Here is a 20,002-nt window from a genome sequence, read left to right as displayed (position 1 = left end):
GGACACCACTGAAGCAACTTAACAGCAGCAGACTATCTCTGCATGAGACACAAGACACTACAAGACTAACTGCTTCCAGAAATGAAAAGTGAGTAGTTCAGGAACAGGAGTGAAAGGCAAGAGTTTTCACTCTGAATTTTTTGTACCTTTGGAATTTGTTCCATGTGAATGTATTAAACTCTTACATTTTTTTAAAGTAGAATGCAGTTTTTAAAAAGTAGCATGTAATAGTCCACCAGACTTTTTCTTTAGTTTTAATTATAGCTTACTTATACTTCAAATTGATTCTGTGAACCTAACAAAGGAAGCAAAGGTTCAGGACAGAAATCATGAATGTACAAAAATTATTTCTTCAAATCACTTTTCAACAAATTTTAAAACTTCATAGGGAAGAAAAAACTCTTCAACCTATAAAAATCTGTGTAATTAGCAATGAAATAGAAAGGGGTGTTTTGAGCTTTTAAGTAAAGATTTTTTCATCCTCTTTCTCGGATACCATTTTAACTTTGGGGTACTATAATTGGCAATGGACAGAGACCTGGCGTGCTGCAATTCATGGGGTCGCAGAGTCAGACACGACTGAGTGACTGAACTATAAAAATTATTTTTTAAGAGATTTGATATTCTATATCCTTAAAGAAGAAAATGTTACTTGGTTGCTATTAAATTAGGTAAAGCAAGGGTATTTACTTGCCTTAGAGATGGGAATACCAGACCACCTGATCTGCCTCTTGAGAAACCTATATGCAGGTCAGGAAGCAACAGTTAGAACTGAACATGGAACAACAGACTGGTTCCAAATAGGAAAAGGAGTACATCAAGGCTGTATACTGTCACCCTGCTTATTTAACTTATATGCAGAGTACATCATGAGAAACGCTGGACTGGAAGAAACACAAGCTGGAATCAAGATTTCTGGGAGAAATATCAATAACCTCAGATATGCAGATGACACCACCCTTCTGGCAGAAAGTGAAGAGGAACTCAAAAGCCTCTTGATGAAAGTGAAAGAGGAGACTGAAAAAGTTGGCTTAAAGCTCAACATTCAGAAAACGAAGATCATGGCATCCGGTCCCATCACTTCATGGGAAATAGATGGGGAAACAGTGGAAACAGTGTCAGACTTTATGCTGTGGGGTTCCAAAATCACTGCAGATGGTGACTGCAGCCATGAAATTAAAAGACGCTTATTCCTTGGAAGGAAAGTTATGACCAACCTAAACAGCATATTCAAAAGCAGAGACATTACTTTGCCAACAAAGGTCCATCTAGTCAAGGCTATGGTTTTTCCAGTGGTCATGTATGGATGTGAGAGTTGGACTGTGAAGAAGGCTGATCGCTGAAGAATTGCTGCTTTTGAACTGTGGTGTTGGAGAAGACTCTTGAGAGTCCCTTGGACTGCAAGGAGATCCAACCAGTCCATTCTAGAGATCAATCCTGGGTGTTCTTTGGAAGAAATGATGCTAAAGCTGAAACTCCAGTACTTTGGCCACCTGATGCGAAGAGTTGACTCACTGGAAAAGACTCTGATGCTGGGAAGGATTGGGGGCAGGAGGAGAAGGGGATGACAGAGGATTCGATGGACGTGAGTTTGAGTGAGCTCCGGGAGATGGTGATGGACAGGGAGGCCTGATGTGCTGCGATTCATGGCATCGCAAAGAGTTGGACACGACTGAGCGACTGAACTGAACTACAATGACTAAATATAAAATACACTCAAATGATTTCAGTATGACTTTTACTACCTAAAAAACAATGGAACTTGGAATTTAGGTAATTCCATGGCAGTTCTTCCCAAGCCAGTAACAATAAATCACAAAATTTAAGAGTTAGAAAAGGCTGTAAGGATAATTTAATTCAACCCCTTATATCACAGACATAGAAACAAAGGCCCCAAAAGTTTAAACTTAAACTTGTACAACTAATATATGGGGGAAAAAATAACTAGAACCTTGATGTTCTGCCTCCTCAACCAGTATGATTTCAAGTCTTGCCTCTAATATGATGTAAAGTTACTGAAAGTATCCTTCAAATTTCTTTATTGGTTCTATATTATACTGTGATAATAGTCAGAAATGACCACTATTTAATAAAGAAAAACAAGGAATAAATCATTAAAAGTATTTTAATTACTATAATCTTGAGATCAACAACATATTGGCAAGTTTTCTGCAGTAGAAGTACATTCCTAAATAAGTAGATCCAGGGCAACAGCTAGCAAAAAAGAAGTAATTTTATCTCAAATGCCAAAAAGTCAACTTTCAACATAACTTTATCAATGTGAATTACTCTTAAATAGAAATAGGAACTAAACATACATGCATCAAATTGTACCTTCATTCAATGATATGACACCTCCAATCAAGTTCATACATGGGCAAATACATTAAGTATATACAAATAAATGTATGTTTCCAAATAACAAGCTACAGGCTCACTCATTCCTGAAACCAAAATGTTCACATAAACATACTGTCAAATATGGCAACAAAAAAAAAATGTAAAGAAACATATGTACACCAGAACCCAAACTGACATGTAGACATAAAACAGAGGTGCTTATGCAGTATACTTAAACATATTGCTCAGCCAGAAATAGCTCAAACATAAACAAACGGTGATCTACAAACACCAAAAATTATTGTAAGCTTTTTGCTACCACTGAAAACTCAACAGTTTACCCTAAAGTTGAGTTTAAAATGCTTATGCCTCAAATAAAAGAAACTGAAAAGGAAACCTGAAGCCACCCCCCACCCACTGCCACTTAATCTCTTATAAGTTGGAAACGTAAAGACAATTTTGAAGACTCAGTACAAACACAAAAGGCTGGTGACTCCTATATAAAACAAAGATTATTTACTAAATGAAATCACTGAAAGAGAACAGAGAAAATTCTGTGAGGTCAACTAAATTCTTTTTACTTTAAAAGCCCTGCTAGAGACTGGCTGCTGCTCTAATTCATTATTTGGGGAGGCAAAACTGAAAAAACTGTTGGCAGGTTCAGGTGCTGTGGGAGAACCCACAAAAAATGGTCTGAACTGAAAATCTCCATCTCCACCACCCCGATTTCGAACTGGTGTTCCGTCCAAAGGAAACTTGGAGTTGTTCCCTAGAAGAAAAATAAGGGAAGAACTTAAGTATCTATTTCCTTACAGATCTTCTGGATCAAAAAACAAAGTCATTCAATAATATTTTAACAGAACTCAACACTTATGACCTGCGTAAAACATACACCTTGGATAAAGAAAAGATGGCCTCCTCCCCTTACCACAGTATAGATATCTTACCTGCTTCTGTGTGCAGTTTCCAGTGATACCCATTACCTCATCACCAAAAGTAATTTAACACAGTGAAATACTTTTGTAGAGCTAGAATTTACAGTATCATAATTTTATTATCTATTAATCTACATCCAAGGAATATCATATATATTCATGTGTGTGTGTCTTTTGTCCCAGGTTCTTTAAGAACAAATTTCTTTTTTACAATTTCCGTAAGTGCTCTGGAAAATATATGACTACCATGAAAACCAGGCACATATTCACGTCCCAAGATCAATTAGCACACCCTTAAGAAAAATTATACAATAGATCTGATAAACATTTAACAGCTTCCAATGGGGCTTCCCTTGAGGCTTAGCTGGTAAAGAATCCACCCGCAATGCGGGAAACCTGGGTTCAATCCCTGGGTTGGGAAGATCCCCTGGAGAAGGTTACCCACTCCAATATTCTAGCCTAGATAATTCCATGAACTGTATAGTCCATGGAGTTGCCAAGAGTCAGACACAACTGAGTGACTTTCACTGAACCCATCCTTGGCTTTAGTTATATAACTAAAGGAGAATGTTGACTATATCTACTTCAAGCCAACAATGGTAGCAAGAGGTGAAAGGAAAAAGATAAGTGTGTGCAAAAAAAGGAATAGGTAAGCACTGGCAAAAATGGAAGAAATTGAAATAAATGTGGATAGTCACAAGGAAAAAATAAGAATACCTATAATGCCCATACACAATAATACTTTGATTGACTAAATCATATGATTAACTGAAAGCTAAGTTGAAACTTGTTTCAATTCTCCTATGATATTCTTCATCTCATTACTTCATGCCTTTTCTAGGATATCATCTTCTCAACAATAAAATTCAAAAAAAGAGGTTTTATAAAAATCCAGCTCAAATAAAAGTTCATCTCAAGAATTTTCACTTTTTTGTGTGTCAAAAAAGCATATTAATAGCATAGTAAAAACTATTAGATTCTGTTATATCAAGAGTGGTATAAAGGAGAGAACTCAGGAAGAGATTCTCTGCCATCTGACAAGTAGAAAAAAGCTAGACTGTGTATTTCCAGGAGGCAGAAATCTTATCTGGATAATCCTTACATCCCCATTGCCCAAATTTTTTTCCAGCAGTCTGGCACATGAAACATGCTTAATAAATATTTGATAAATTTATGAATGAATAAACAGAAGAACAACCAATAATAACTTAAGAACTGTGCAATCAGTATTGTCATGTGAAAGAAACTAAAACATGGTCTTCTCACAGGACCTCAAATAGTTAAGAGTATGGGCTCTGAAGACAGCTCTGTGACCTTGACTAATTTACTTAACCTCTCTGTTCCTCAGCTTTCTCATCTGTAATATAGGCATGATAATAAACACCTACCTCATAAAGTTTTATAAATGACACAAATTTATAAATTTCACAAATACATGTGAAATTATAAGTTTCTAATACTTAGTAAGGAATTAATAAATGGAAGCTAATATTATTATTATTACTGCAACTAAATAGCTTTTCATTTGAAGTGGAAATTTGCCAGCTTTAATTTTGGAATTATTTACTCTATTCAAATAAATTGAAGATGTAGTTAAAAATGTAAGCAAATAAAACAGATAAAAGTAAGGATGTGCTGACTGAGACATAGATGAAGAACCTAGAGCCTACCACTAATACTACCACTCTAGGCCTCTGGAGTCTCCACTAACTGCATGGAACTATGCAGGGTACAGTGTGAAACATCACTAATTTAAAGAACTGATACTGGATATTACATGTCCTTTCTTACCTAATGGGAAGCCAAAAACACCAGACTGTGCAATCATAGATGGTTCAAGAGTACTATCTTGGTTAGCAATAGTGATATTTCGTAGCCTAAGGCTATCATAGAGACCTTGGAGCTTTTGATACTGGCGATTTCGCTCCATAAGTTTCTCAGAAATGTCACTGAACTTTTTCTTATACTCTTCTAGCACTTTCTTCATGGAGGTGACCTCCCCTTTCATAGAGGTCAATTCTACATCCTTGCTCTGTATTTGCTGAGTATATATCTTCTCCATCTGTTTCAGATGGCCCTCTGCCTTGCTGAAATTGTATTCTTGATAGAGACGCTCCTGGTGTACCTGTCCCAAGAGAGAAAAGATTTAAGGTAATAAATGCAAAGTTGCTTATTTTAACTTTATACAAACACAGAAAGAAAAGAAAGACACACGTACTGGAATGTTATTACTTTATTTTTTTTATTTGTTATTACTTTAAATTTTAGAACCAGATTAAGAAGAAATTAGGATGTACAAAAGAATAATTATTATAGAAAATAATACACTATGTCACTAAATGCATAGAAAAAAATGGAGGAATACTCTCAAAGAATGACCATTACACCAACAAAAAATGTGAATATTTGTTTAACCTCAACAAGTGACATGTAGACCAAAGGTTCCAAGAAATCTAACACTAATATTTCAAGTAATCCATAGTGTGGAGAACATTTTATAAAACAGTTCCCAATTATCCCTGCCTTCTAACACTTATATCCTCCCCTTGATCTAGACAGGACCTGTGACTAGATTACAGGAAAAATGACAGGATATCGCTTCATCAGTACATTACATAAGAATACAGTTTCTCTTACTAGCATACTCTCTCTCTTGCTGGATTTGTGGAAGTAAGAGGCCAAGTTGGAAAGGCCAACAGGCAAGTGACTAAGAGCAGTCTCTGGGAAATAGCCAGCAAAATACTAAGGTCACAATGACTTTAAGGATAGACTTTATAACAATACCACATGTTCATGTTCAATCAATACTACCCCCCAAACTGGGATCTACTTTAAGACAGAGTGTCTATTCATTTCAGTCAATAAGTATTACTGAGACTTAAGACCAGTAACTATGATGGCCACTGAGGACCCAAAGATACACAGGAATCAAAACATGACCTAAAGAACTCTCCTAACTAGAAAAGATAAGCAAATATATAAGTAACTACGATATAGTGTAAATAATACAACAAAGTAAGCATAAGAAGATATAGGAGCATAGAAGAGGAACATTTTACCTAGAAAAATATAATGAAAATATTTATGTGACAGATGACAAACAGACCTTTTAGAAGCATTATTATAATTGCATATATAAGATATAACACTATTATACTCAAGGACCTGATTAAAGTTTTCCACAGATAAGCCTTTCTAAAAAGAAGCCAAAGGCAGAAATCAAAAAAGGAAATAAGGATATGAATTTGAAGATAAGAATGCTCATTATAGCATTTTTTAAATAACTTACAATTTATGATACAATTCAATCATTAAAATTATGATTTTATGATTTCATCAAACACACAAAAATTTTAAACCTCTGTATGTCAAAAAAATCAAGGAAGACTAACAAAAGTGAAAAAAATTTCTTGCAACATCTGAGTTAAGTATATGTATAGAGAGAATTCTTAAAAATCAGTGGGGGGAAATCTACAGCAAATGAAATAAAATAAAACAGATAACTAATAAAAGAAAAATATACTTAAAATACAGGAAAATGTATTCATCTAAAGGCCATCCAACAAATGCATATTTAGAGAGCAATGAGATTCTACTGTAATCATATCTAATTGGTGAGCAGAAAGTATGGTGAACAAGCACCTGCCTACATTTCTTAAGGGAACACAAACTGACAAGATCTAACTGGAGGGCAACTTTTAGTACTACAATTTTTTAAACTTTGAAATGTTTCACTTTCAGGTATTTAAAGTTAGCAAAAAATTAAGGATATGAATTTAATGATAACAGTACTCATCCCAGCATTTTAATAACTTGGAAATAAATTATGATACATTATAACCATTAAAATTATGATTATAGAATGGCTAATTTTTAAATATTTAATAAAATACTCATAACAGGCATAATCTATTGTCAATTTACCTGGCCACAAAAATGGTATCTGTGGTATTATTCTAGGTTTGTATAGACAAAATATATATAAATATATATTTATACCCAGGAAAATCTAGTAATATACAAACATAAGTATCAAGACTGGTTATCTCTGAGTGATGGAATTATGGATTATTTTTATTTTCTTCCTTTTGGATTTTCAACACTAAACATATTACTTTTGCAAAAAAGAAAATTAAAAAGAACATTTTTCCATACATTTATTAAAAAACAAATACAAACACAGTGAAGGAAAAACTTTAGAAGCATTCACATACGCCTCAAAGCATACTCTCCAAAGAAACTAGCCTAAGCACTAACCTGGTATGTCCAGAAGGCCAACGCTCGGGAGCTGATGTCCAACACAATCTCTGGTCTAAGTCCCGCCAATACCATGGCTTTATATTCCTCTGATGGACTGAGTTCTGTGCGGACAATATCTAGCTTTCCAGAAAGAGTACTGTTGCAGGCAGGGCAGATAGCTGGTGAACGACTAAACTCACCACTACCATGCTGATCACAGAATATATGAGAGCAGGCAGTGACCCATGCATAACCAGAGAGTTTGACACGACACTTGCGATAATTACAAAGCAGCATGTCTTCACACAAAGACATAATAGATAATAAAGTCTCCAGATGCTGAAAAGAATCCTAAAAAGGGATAAATGAAAGTCAATTTGCAGTAAAATTAAATAAATAAATAAAAATAAATTGAAACATGTTATTTTACTAAGACAAAATAATATACCTTTTATTATGCTTTTGTATTACAATCAATACATAATATTGATTTCAGCCACCCAACAATATTGTGCTCCTTCTTTGTGCAAACCACTGCTAAGGCCATGAAAAATTTTTTTAACGAAAAAGTTAAAGACACAGGTAGTTCCATATCTCACTTATAAGTTAAAAATAATATGTTCATGCAAAAAAAAAAAGTTTAGGAACATTTACAAAGTACAGATAAAAATTAAATTAGTGCCTTTTGCCATTTCTCAATACCTAAACAAAAATCCAAATGTATTACCCATTCATAGTTTGCTAGAATATTTTAGTATCACTTCTCACACCTGGCAGATATAAAAAGTCCAGGCACTAATTTTAGCCATTCTTTAATGCAAAGTATTTTAAGTTACATTTTTAGGTTTTCATATATGCTGATTCCTCAGATTGTTTAACTGTGTTGCCTTAACTAGTAACCTATACTATTAAATAGAAACTAACCTAATTCATTCAAGTAGTTGACATGATGAAGCCTGAAAATCTATATAAAAGCAAACTTTATCACCAATTAAACAACTCACCTATTAATGTAAATACTATTCAATGCTATGCTTCTATTCCATTATTTTTCAACTAGGCAGCAATATCCTGAACATATCAAAATTAGCCATTATTGTATAAAATAGGTCTTCTCTTGTGCCTCAGACAGTAAAGAATCTGCCTGCAATGCAGGAGACCCGCGTTTGACCCCTGGGTCGGGAAGATCCCCTGGAGAAGGGAATGGCTATCCACTCCAGTATTCTTGCCTGGGGAATTCCACAGACACAGGAGCTTGGTGGGCCTACTGTCCAAGGGGTTGCAGAGTCAGACACGACTGAGCGGCTAACACTTTGTATAAAATAATAGTGACACACCAATTATACACCAAGGGAAGATGGTCACATTTAGAAACGGATAAATTCTGTCAAGACAGTTGCCTGGGTCACAGGGGTAGGACAAGGACGCTCCGACATGTTTTACCCCAAATGTCCCTGCTGAAGGAGTCTCCACAGGTACCTGGCGGCCGCAGTTAAAGGCCTTCGTCGCTCCAGCAGGGTAGAGTGCAGACGGGAAGAAGAAGAGCTCGGAACAGTTTGGAACCTGAGTCCCTTACCAGGCAGAGCCAGTGTTAGTTGCTCAGTCTTGACTCTTTGCAACCGCCAAGCTCCTCTGTCCATGGGATTTCCCAGGCAAGAATACTGGAGTGGGTGGCCATTCCCTTCTCCAGGGGATCTGCACCAGGCAGAGCGAGAGGTGCAGCTAGTTCAAAATTTTCCACAAGGTCGGGGAACGAGTCAATTTAGTGAGCCGTCCAATTTAGCGAGGACCAAGTTTTGAAGATTAGACTCACGGAAACTTCAAACTCGCAGCGCTCTCAAAAGAAAATACTAACAAGATTAATTAAAAAATTGTTCTTAAAATCTAACCTGAGACTCCCAAGAAAAGCGCGGGAAAACACCGTTGCTGCCTTAACTCCACGACGACGACGACGACGACAAGCGAGGATTCTCCACTGGCGACGCCACTACGTCTTAGGGCGCATGCGCGGGGTCGCAAAGCCTTACGGGTGGTGGGCGCCAAGTCACGCAGCTCAGGATCCTGGGACCCGAGGCCTCTGGCTCCTAGACTATGGGCGTTGCACCCCCAGGCGCGCGTGTCTTTGAGTGAATCTGACTGAGGCTGGTCTAGGTGTCCCACTTGGGAGCCTCGCAGATACTGTCCTTGTGTGCGGTTTTCAGCCCTCGACTGGCACAAGCTGTTATTTAGTCGCTAGTCGTGTCTCTTTGTGACTCGCATGGACTGTAGCCCACCAAGCCCCTCTCTCCTAGCTGTCCTCAGCCTATCATTTGAGGTCAGAGTAGAGTGGGGACAGTTGAGAAGCTAACAGCAGGAGTGAGTACACGCAGGTGTTTGTTCTGGGAAATTTTAGGGAGTACCGGCTGGGCAACAAGGCTTTGTATTTCAGGAAAGTCTCCCAAATTGTGTGATATCTATAATTTGACACCTACCACCTCTGTTGTATTTTCTGCCGTTTTTTAATCCATCTTGAGATAGACATCTTTCCAGTTTTTCACATCCTCTATATAAAGAACTTACTCCTTGGAAGGAAAGTTATGACCAACCTAGATAGCATATTCAAAAGCAGAGACATTACTTTGCCAACAAAGGTCCATCTAGTCAAGGCTATGGTTTTTCCAGTGGTCATGTATGGATGTGAGAGTTGGACTGTGAAGAAGGCTGAGTGCCGAAGAATTGATGCTTTTGAACTGTGGTGTTGGAGAAGACTCTTGAGAGTCCCTTGGACTGCAAGGAGATCCAACGAGTCCATTCTGAAGGAGATCAGCCCTGATTTCTTTGGAAGGAATGATGCTAAAGCTGAAACTCCAGTACTTTGGCCACCTGATGCAAAGAGTTGACTCATTGGAAAAGACTCTGATGCTGGGAGGGATTGGGGGCAGGAGGAGAAGGGGACGACAGAGGATGAGATGGCTGGATGGCATCACTGACTCGATGGATGTCACAGTGAACTCCGGGAGTTGGTGATAGACAGGGAGGCCTGGCGGGCTGCGATTCATGGGGTCGCAAAGAGTTGGACAGGACTGAGCGACTGATCTGATCTGATCTGATCTAAAGAACTTGATTTAGAATCTGCAATATGAACGTTCATACAGCTCTTAAGCAATAGGGTTAGGTTTCACAGCTTTTCTGAGATCATCCACGTGTGTACATTCCTGGGCCTGCTTGGATTAATAATTGTTTAAATGTTTGCACCCATTTTATCCTAATACTTTTACCTATTACATTTTCTCTTCTGTACTTACTGTATGACTTTCTGCTCAATCTATGAATCTATTAGAATTCATATTAGAAATTAAGCTGAGAGCTCCAGGGGTCTTAAGAATATAAGCCTAATGCTGACTTTTGTAGCCACCTTTCCTGAAGATGTGACACTAGTATGAATTAGTAACAGAAACAATCCAATAAATCAGCAACACAACGGGGACACTAAGCCCTGCAAACCCCCTTATAGGTTGTGAATCTATATATTAAACCTTTCTCCTTCAGACAAAAACCTACTCTGATTGAACAGCTTTCTCTAGTTTTTTGTCTATCTGTAACTGGTTCACAGTAATCAAGGTCATCTTGGCCTTTGTATACTTTTCCTAAAATGTCTTCTGAGAGTTCAAAATAGAAATTCAATCTAGAGTTACAAAACGGGTTTGAAGAAAATCATGGTTTCCATATGTAAACCATGTAATCCCCAACATGTTTTGGTTATCTGAGCCTTTTGTGCATTTTCTGGTTTTAACTATGCCAAATGTAGAAATATTGAAGTACAATAAAAAGGTACACTCTCATGTCAAGTTATAAAACACAAAGCATTCACATTTGACCTAACTTTGAGTCTAGCCAAGTTACCTTTGTGCTACAATATGATCCCTTCCTGCTTCTTCAATTTCATTGTTTCCCCAAAGCTTGGTGTAACCCACACCATTTTTAAAGTCAGTTTCCAATTTCCAACCTATTTGGCTAAAAGCCTATATGAATCGTGTGTGTGTGTGTGTGTGTGTATGTACACAGATAGATATACCTACACACATATACACACATTTGGTGGGGGGGAACGACGGGGATGTTTTGCCAGATAGGAAAAAGTGGGGGGAGCTACAAACTCTTAATATAATATCCCACTAGTCTGGAATACCAGGAAATAGACTTAACCTGTTTTTTGGTGGCATGTGTCCTGTTCTCTCATGGCACAGAAAAACCCTTCTGTGGCTCATTTCTAAGGTGCTCCTGAGGATGAAACCACTGAAATCAGTTAAGGCTGGGATACAGAGACCTGACCACTAAAAAGAGCATTTTAAAATATTGGTTTTTCAAACTTATGGTTCCTGGGAGGAAGGGATAGTTATGGACTTTAGGAAGGTCATGTACACAGTGCTACAGTTTAAATGGATAACCAACAAAGACCTATCATATAGCACACGGAACTCTGTTCGATGTTATGTGCCAGTCTGTGTGGGAGGCAGTTGGGGGGATACATGTATATTTATGGCTGAGTCCCTTCACTGTTCACCTGAAACTACCACACATTGGTAATCGGCTATACCCCAATACAAAATGTTTTTGATGTTAAATGAATAAATAAAGTACTAAAAATAGATGGGCTTTTATTATTAAATATTAAGCATATAAAAAATATGTGGAGAATGACCATTATTCAATCTAATAAACCCAAACTCTTCTCAAGTTTGATGTTTTTTAATGAGGTAACAAGTTAACAGCTATTCAATCCATTTTCCTTTTACCTCTCCAGAGGTAAACAAGCCAGATTTGGGGGGTTATCATTCTCATACAGGTTTTTAATATGTACATACATCAAACTTTGTTTTCATGTTCTCAAACTACTAAATCTCACACAATACATATCAGTTGGCCATTTTTAAGTCTTTTTTTTTGAAGTGTAAAGTTAATACACATACCTTATATTAATTCATTTTAACAGCCGAATTCTACAAACCACAATTTATTTACTCATTCTTCTAATGGACATTGGTTCCAGGCTTTTACAACTAAAAATATTTTACTGCAATAAACTTTCTGTGCCCATTTCTTTGAGTACACACGTCAAGAACTCCTTAAGAATACCCAAAGATTGGGTATAATCATCTTCAAAAAAAATGATGTTGCCAAACCTTCTCCAAAGTAATAAATTAATTTCACTGCTACCAGCAACTCCAACCTTGACAACATGTTTAAGTGTCAGAGTTCATTTGTTCTGTTTCAATTTTTGCCCATCTGATGGCAGTGAAATGGAATCTCAGTGTTGTTTTAATGTAAAGTTATTTTATTAGTAGTTAGATTAAGCATCTTTTCATGTGACTACTCAGGGATCCTCATCTATGAATTGTTCATTCATATCCTTTGATCATTTTCTTGATTTAAATGGAGCCTTTGTCAGTTACATGGCATGCAAACTTAAGTTTGAATTTTAGTGTATACAAATTTATCAGTCTTTTCTTTTGTCTTATGGCTAATCCAATGTCACAGTGCCATATTCTTTGCTTTTATATAGGCTTGAAGTTTTGCTTTCAATTTACAGATCTTTAATCCATTCTTTGGAGAAGGCAATGGCACCCCACTCCAGTACTCTTGCCTGGAAAATCCCATGGATGGAGGAGCCAGGTGGGCTGCAGTCCATGGGATCGCTGAGTCGGACACGACTGAGCGACTTCTCTTTCACCTTTCACTTTCATGCATTAGAGAAGGAAATGGCAACCCACTCCAGTGTTCTTGCCTGGAGAATCCCAGGGACGGGGCAGCCTGGTGGGCTGCCGTCTATGGGGTTGCAGAGTCGGACACGACTGAAGTGACTTAGCAGTAGCAGTAGCAATCCATTCTTCCTAACATAAAAAGTCTGGATAAACTCTGACAGCACAATTTGTGCATTCATTATCATATACCATTTAACTGGTATTTTACCATGAAGTTTGATATTGATCTTGTTTAGATATTATAAGTACTTACTGGCTATATTATGTACCACATTTCTCTAAGAGCTTCAGAAATAATAATCTTCCTATTATGTTTGAATCTCAGGTAGTCAGCATCATCTACTCTAAATCTAATTTGATGTTTATATTTGCTTTAACAGAAGAATAGGTTTCATATTATAGGTTTCTAAAGAATAGGTTTCATATTATAACAGAAGTTATTATTAAGGCTCATTGCTATCCACATAGTTTATCAAGTCAAAATTTAAGTCCCAAGTATTCCATGTAATCTTGTTGAAATGCCATTAAAATGGTTATCATTTCCAGAGATTAAAAAAAAAAAATTCTATGGAGATTTTAATTAACTTCAAGTATTTCTTGAGTATCTATTCTGGGTCAGGCATTGCAGATAAGCAAGTTATCCTGCTTTCATGGAGCTTACAATCTAGCAAAGAATCAAACAATGATAGAAGAAAATATTTTACTCTTTCTTTTATTGCCTCTAAATTTTTGCAAGTTGATTTCTTATAAACCATTTCTGGTGAGAAAAGTCAGTGTCCACCTTTAATTTGAAGAATCATCCACCTTCATACTGCAGAGAAAAAGATATTTTTAATAGAAAGGTGAATAACTACTCAATAGAAAATTGAGTAAACCATTTAAAATTTAAACATGAATGATTTCAGAGTATGTTTCAATAACTCCTAGAATCAAATGACTAGAGTGCTTCCTTTCATAGTCCTAGATCAGTGCTATTCAAATCTGTTGCAATCAGGCGGTTCTCTATATATTAGATCCTCATGTTTTCGAATTAATGGAGTTTTTTAATCCCAAGTATAATTCTTAATCTAGAGTCACCACCTGCTTCACAATTGTTTGACTCCGCAAAAATCAGAAGGCACTAACGGACAGCCAACCCGTCCCCATGGTGCCCTGAGTGAAGACAAGTCAGTTTAGATATATGATGGACTAAAATCCCACTACTTAAGGCTCCAAGCAGTGAGAGGAACAGCCATCAAAGATTATCTCCAATCACTTCAATAAATGTTTTAAGAAACATCACTATCATTTCTAAATTTTTAAAGGGTTAGTTGAGAACTAGAAGAACCATTAAGTATCAACTGGTCCAGCTAGCAGACAGACAAAAAAAGGAATTAGATGATAAATAAATTAGTGTCAAAAAAAAGATTAATTAAGAAAATGTTATTGAAACAATGATATTGGGATATACACTATAGGCCTTATTACCATACTTTGCCTAACACTAGAACTAAATTAGACTCTGTACTAAGGGTAAAGATAATGAGGCATAGCCCAACTGCCAGAAAGATGCACATAAGCAATAAAAACAAGGAATTTCTCATAACTATTATGCATATGTCAGAAATTGCTAGGTAGTACAAAGTCTAAGATAAATATACACATGGACTCCAGTAATAAAATAGCTAACATATATTGAGCACTTACCATATGTTAATAATGTTCTAAGCCCCACACATTTATTATCTAATTTAATCTTCTAAGTCAAGTATTATTCCTTTGAGTCAGGTACTATTATTATCACCTTTTAAAATATAAAGACCCTACGACATTGAGATATTAAGAAACTTGCCAGGGTTGCATAGCTGCTTAAGTGATAGAGAGTGGGTTTGAACCAAGTCTGACTTCAGAAGCCATGTATAGCTACTATGCTATGCCACCTTTCAACATCTTCAGTTGGCTTTTTAAAAAATAAAATTTGTAGCACCTTAAAAGCTAGCTATGAAGTCACTAAGCTGTTTCCACAGATTGATATGTATATCAAAGCTTTTCAATTTCAACATAAGCCTTACCATAAAACAAAAACGCTATTATTATCTACTGTATATCCAGGATTACAGCTCCCAAGAGTTCCGGTCTGGGAAAGAAGTGAGACTCCAGTCTAGTTTCCTGAAATTTCATTTCTGCAAAAGATAGAACTGAAAGCTAAAAAATTATTTCAAGTGCTGATGTTACTTTAACACTGCTTTTAAATATTTGTATTTCCTATATTTCACACTCATACGTTGCCCCATTCTCTGCTGAAACTTGCAAGTACAAGAATACAAGCCTGTCCTATCTAGACTGCTTTAAATAACTTTAAATTATAGATGAATGTAACAAAGTCAGAAAATACTGGTTAACAAGATCATCCATAGAACCCAATACTAAAGACAATAATCCCTAGTATTGGAATATATCCTTTCAAATGATTTCTCAAGTAAACATAAGCACATAAAACTGTTTAAGCAGAAAAAGGATTATACATATTGCTCTGTAACTTCTTTTAGATTAATATATCATAAATACTCTTCCATTTCAAGAAAGATAAACTGGTACCATAATTTTTAGTGATTACATAGTATTGCATTTTATCATCTTGATTTTAAAATTGATTTAACCAACTCTGGGGTTCTCTTAATCTTGTGTATAAATGAACAAAATAGTGACTCGTTTAATACTGTCAAGTTAAGTGGTTAACAGAATTATACCAGTTATCAGCGTTTTCTCTGTAGTGTTTGAATTTTTGGATTAAGGATTCTTGACCCAAGTTCTATCTCAAACTCTCTCGAGGTTAGCACTGAGCCCCTTCAATTACCAAATTTCAACCACTAAGAAAACTCAATCTCCAAACTTGCGAGGTGGTTAGAAACTCAAATGAGGTAAAAATGAAGGTTTTTTTTACACTTACTTCTGATATCATATGAACAGCTTCTCTCTAGGAATCAAGTTGAACTACAGGATCTATCAAGCATCTGACATCTCTGGAAAATAAAAAATTAAATAATAAACAAATATACAAAGGTTATGACTACAAGACTTGAATGCACACCAGCCTACTCCACACCAAGTCACACCCATAAAGCCTCAAGGAAAATTAACTCAAAGAAAACTATTCATTCTTTATTTGAATCTCCATTCAGCAATATAAATGGACCCATCTATTTTGGAAAACGTCATCAAATGCCCAAACTCATTATCAGACTAGGGCAAGACTTCTGTACAAGCTCTGCTATTTGTATAAATTTAAAAGTTTGGGTAAAACTATACAGTAAGTCTAACCAATCTCTGAAAGGTTACATTAATAAAAGTCAACAGTCAAAAAGAGAATAGGTATGCAAATAGAAGAAGCCCCGTGATGGCTGCAACCAAAGTATGGCAGCCATGGGAACAAATTCAGGGAGATGGGGCATAAATGGTATGAGTTACTGCCAGTCTCTCCAAGTTCACAGGGTATGTGATTACAGAAAACACTTGTAACCACAGGGTGACCACAATCATTAAGTTCACAAAATCCTTTAAAGAAAAAATAAATTAAAAAATGGAAGGAGCTAAGAACCGGTAGGGCTTCCCTGATAGCTCAGTTCATAAAGAATCCACCTGCAATGCAGGAGACCTGGGTTTGATCTCTGGGTTGGGAAGATCCCCTGGAGAAGGGAAAGGCTACCCATTCCAATATTCTGGCCTGGAAAATTCACAGTCCATGGGGTCGCAAAGAGTCAGACACAACTGACCGACTTTCACTTTCAAGAACTGCTAAGTATCAGATAAATGAGAAGGCAATCTAAAATAGTTTGTTTTTTTTTTTCAAAGTATCTTTCAATTTCATTTGAGCCAGTGTCAATTATATTTAACCTCTACTTCTGTTAAAGTATTTATCACAATAAACTAAAGAAAACCTTCCCTTGACATAGCAAAATTGAATAAGCATCACTTGGAGCACAAGTTGGCCAAGAGATGGCAGTATAAGAAAGAAGCCTCAATTTGTTCTTCCAGAGGTTGAGTGTAATCTGAATTTTTAGGTGAAACAGACTAGACACAAAGCTCATCCAGAAAGCAACCTTTATATTATTCCCTACTCTTCACTTAATTACTAGTTAAAATTTCTTTCTATTATATTTAATGATCATATAAAATCATTAACTACAATATTACAATTATATTTTTTTCATGTTCCTTTTCATGAGGCAATGGGGAAATTTAAAACTCCATAATCTCAAATACAACCTAGCTAGAAAGACAACACACGAAAAAATTAATGTCCATGGTAAGTACCAAACAAGTCGGAGAGAGAGCCAAGTTATATTTAGAAGAATCATTGGTCAAGGAAGGCTTCATGAATAAAAAATAGTAGGTCTTGAATGAGTCTCAAAATTGCATTTAGAAGAGTATTTGCTATGTATCTGAAAGTTGCTAAGAGAGTAATCTTGAAAGTTCTCATCATAAGAGGAAAAAATTTTTAACTAGATGTGGTGATGGATCTTAACTAGATGTATTGTAGTAATCATGTCCTAATATCAATATATACAAATACTGAATCATTATGTTGTACACCTGAAACTAACATAACGTAACACATGAACTATATCTCTAAAAGAATAACTGCACTGTCCAATAGTTAACACCTATTACAGCCTAAATTTAAATTAAACTAAACTAAAAGTTAAATTCCTCAGTTACATTTTAATTGCTCAGTAACCTCGTATGGCTGGCTATCAAACTGGACAGTACAAATATAGAACATTCAAGTTCTGTTGAAGAGCAGTGCCTTAAACAGTGGGTATGAATAAACGTAAGCTGACAAAAAAGGAAGTAGCAGTTATCATTCTTAAAGTCCTACCTATAATCTGTCAAGAACTACTGAAATCATTTCAAACTTTACAACAGAAGTTTTTTTCCCATATTTATAAGGAAATTTTGTGGCTCAGAGAAGTTAAATAAATTTCCTAAGTCCATGTAGCTATTAAGACCTGGGATATGAGCCCAATTCTGTCAAAATTCCATATTTTCACTTCACTAAGGATGCTTTTGAACTGTGGTGTTGGAGAAGACTCTTGAGAGTCCCTTGGACTGCAAGGAGATCCAACCAGTCCATTCTAAAGGAGATAGTCCTCAGTGTTCTTTGGAAGGACTGATGCTAAAGCTGAAACTCCAATTCTTTGGCCACCTCATGCGAAGAATTGACTCATTGGAAAAGACCCTGACGCTGGGAGGGATTGGGGGCAGGAGAAGGGGACGACAGAGGATGAGATGGCTGGATGGTATCACCAACTTAATGGACGTGAGTTTGGGTGAACTCCGGGAGTTGGTGATGGACAGGGAGGCCTGGCGTGCTGCAGTTTATGGGGTCACAAAGAGTCGGACACAACTGAGTGACTGAACTGAACTGAACTGATGCCCCTTACTACCTGAACTAAGAAGCAGAACTGCAAACGACAATTTGCTTTAAAACGTATTAAGAATGGCATAGTGGGGGAATAAAAAGAATGGCATACTGGCTCAGTAGGTCAGAAAGAAACAGACCCACTCATTTTGTTTCCTGTGGCAATAACTTCTTCAAAGGACAAAAGGTACATTTTATACGTGAACAGATGATTCATAAGGCTTGATATAAACTACAAATTTTTAAGTAACTCAGAGATATAATCAAAGTGTTATTTTACTTGTTCTTATCCTATACTTGAATAGTGCTTTAATTATTCCAAATGTTTTGGATATCAGCAAAATGTGAGATTAACTAAGGGAACATAGGAAGCATTCAGACACTGCAAAATTTCACCATTTCTTATTGTAAGAGTTTTAACATTGTCCACCTCAAAAGTCTGCATCTAAGTACTTCTTATGGGAAAAATAATTATAGATTTAAAGGTATACCTTGCCTATTTGTCTCATCTCACAAAACTAAACCCAGATTGCAAAGGGCCTGGTCTTTGTTTCCGTGGCACATAGCACAAAGCCTGCCTGGTAGCACATGATGCCTTTCCCAATGTGTGATGCTCCGTGCAGGATTTTAGTTATGCTTCATAAAGTGTCATTCCACCACATGAAGACCATTGTACATTTACTGAGTTACTTAGGGAGCTAAAGTAAACATTTTGTAAATATCCCACAGGCAATCAATGACCCACTCATTTTGCTTCTTGTGGAAATAAGTTCTTCAAAGGACAAAAGGTACATTTTACGTGTGAACAGATGATTCATGAGGCTGGATACAAAACACAGATTGATCATGCTGAATGAGCTGATGCTTCCATTTTAAGATCATACTATCACTCAGTTTTGCTCAGTCCCATTCCAATTTACTCAGTGCCTACTGTGTATCCCACAGTATGGGATACAATGATAATTCAAGGAACCTCCTGTCTTTTTAGATAGAAAAGACACTTGCACATGTAAAACAGAACACTTTAAGGCATCATATCTTAGTCAAAGTTCAAGTACTTGCCTCTATGGTCCCATTAGCCTTTAACCATTCCTACTGAGAATGTCCAAATCAAAGTCTCCTTAATTTTTAGGGGACTCCAGATGTTATAGAGGTTTTCACACTGCTGCTTCTGGGCTGGCACATGTGGTGCTGAAGACCTAGGCTTTCCTTCCTCAGTAGATTCCATCTTCAACCTGAAGCAAAAGGAAAACAATACTAATATGAAGTAAATGCTAAACTAATTGCTTGGCAGAGTCATCTTTTAGCAACAGCTCTCTAAGGCTGTACTACCAGAACAGATTCTC

At 36.5% G+C, this 20,002-nt stretch overlaps 1 protein-coding gene, 1 long non-coding RNA gene and 1 other non-coding gene across 4 annotated transcripts; all 3 read right to left on the bottom strand.

Moving 5' to 3' along the window:
- Window positions 1-2,107: 2,107 nt before the first annotated feature.
- Window positions 2,108-10,143, bottom strand: CCNB1IP1 (cyclin B1 interacting protein 1). Its single transcript, XM_027553436.1, has 4 exons — window positions 9,404-10,143; window positions 7,533-7,865; window positions 5,067-5,400; window positions 2,108-3,109 (listed from the first exon to the last, which is right to left on the bottom strand). Exons 2-4 carry the CDS (start codon window positions 7,827-7,829, stop codon window positions 2,907-2,909), a joined length of 834 nt encoding a protein of 277 aa, XP_027409237.1. The 5' UTR covers window positions 7,830-7,865; window positions 9,404-10,143; the 3' UTR covers window positions 2,108-2,906.
- Window positions 10,144-13,951: 3,808 nt separating this feature from the next.
- On the bottom strand, window positions 13,952-16,263 carry LOC113900025. 2 transcript variants are annotated; one of them, XR_003513050.1, is made up of 3 exons: window positions 16,185-16,263; window positions 15,307-15,417; window positions 13,952-14,066 (listed from the first exon to the last, which is right to left on the bottom strand). It is a non-coding gene; the product is annotated as an uncharacterized LOC113900025 (long non-coding RNA). The 2 variants fall into 2 exon arrangements; XR_003513051.1 differs by having other exon boundaries at window positions 15,307-15,432; window positions 16,185-16,259.
- On the bottom strand, window positions 14,345-14,492 carry LOC113900547. Its single transcript, XR_003513185.1, has one exon. It is a non-coding gene; the product is annotated as a small nucleolar RNA SNORA79 (small nucleolar RNA).
- Window positions 16,264-20,002: the final 3,739 nt, after the last annotated feature.

This window comes from Bos indicus x Bos taurus, chromosome 10 (assembly GCF_003369695.1).
Source record: "Bos indicus x Bos taurus breed Angus x Brahman F1 hybrid chromosome 10, Bos_hybrid_MaternalHap_v2.0, whole genome shotgun sequence".
Classification (NCBI taxonomy): domain Eukaryota; kingdom Metazoa; phylum Chordata; class Mammalia; order Artiodactyla; family Bovidae; genus Bos; species Bos indicus x Bos taurus.
Note: the sequence above shows the minus strand (reverse complement) of the source record. Positions and strands in the feature narration are given on the sequence as shown.

Bases quoted from the DNA above. Each gene is read 5' to 3' on its own strand.
- CCNB1IP1 (XM_027553436.1), bottom strand. From the start codon at position 7,829: ATGTCTTTGTGTGAAGACATGCTGCTTTGTAATTATCGCAAGTGTCGT. The intron at 5,401-7,532 runs GTTAGTGCTTAG...CTCTTGGGACAG, and splicing joins TGGCCTTCTGGACATACCAG to GTACACCAGGAGCGTCTCTA. The intron at 3,110-5,066 runs GTAAGAAAGGAC...TTTTTCTTCTAG, and splicing joins TGTTTTTGGCTTCCCATTAG to GGAACAACTCCAAGTTTCCT.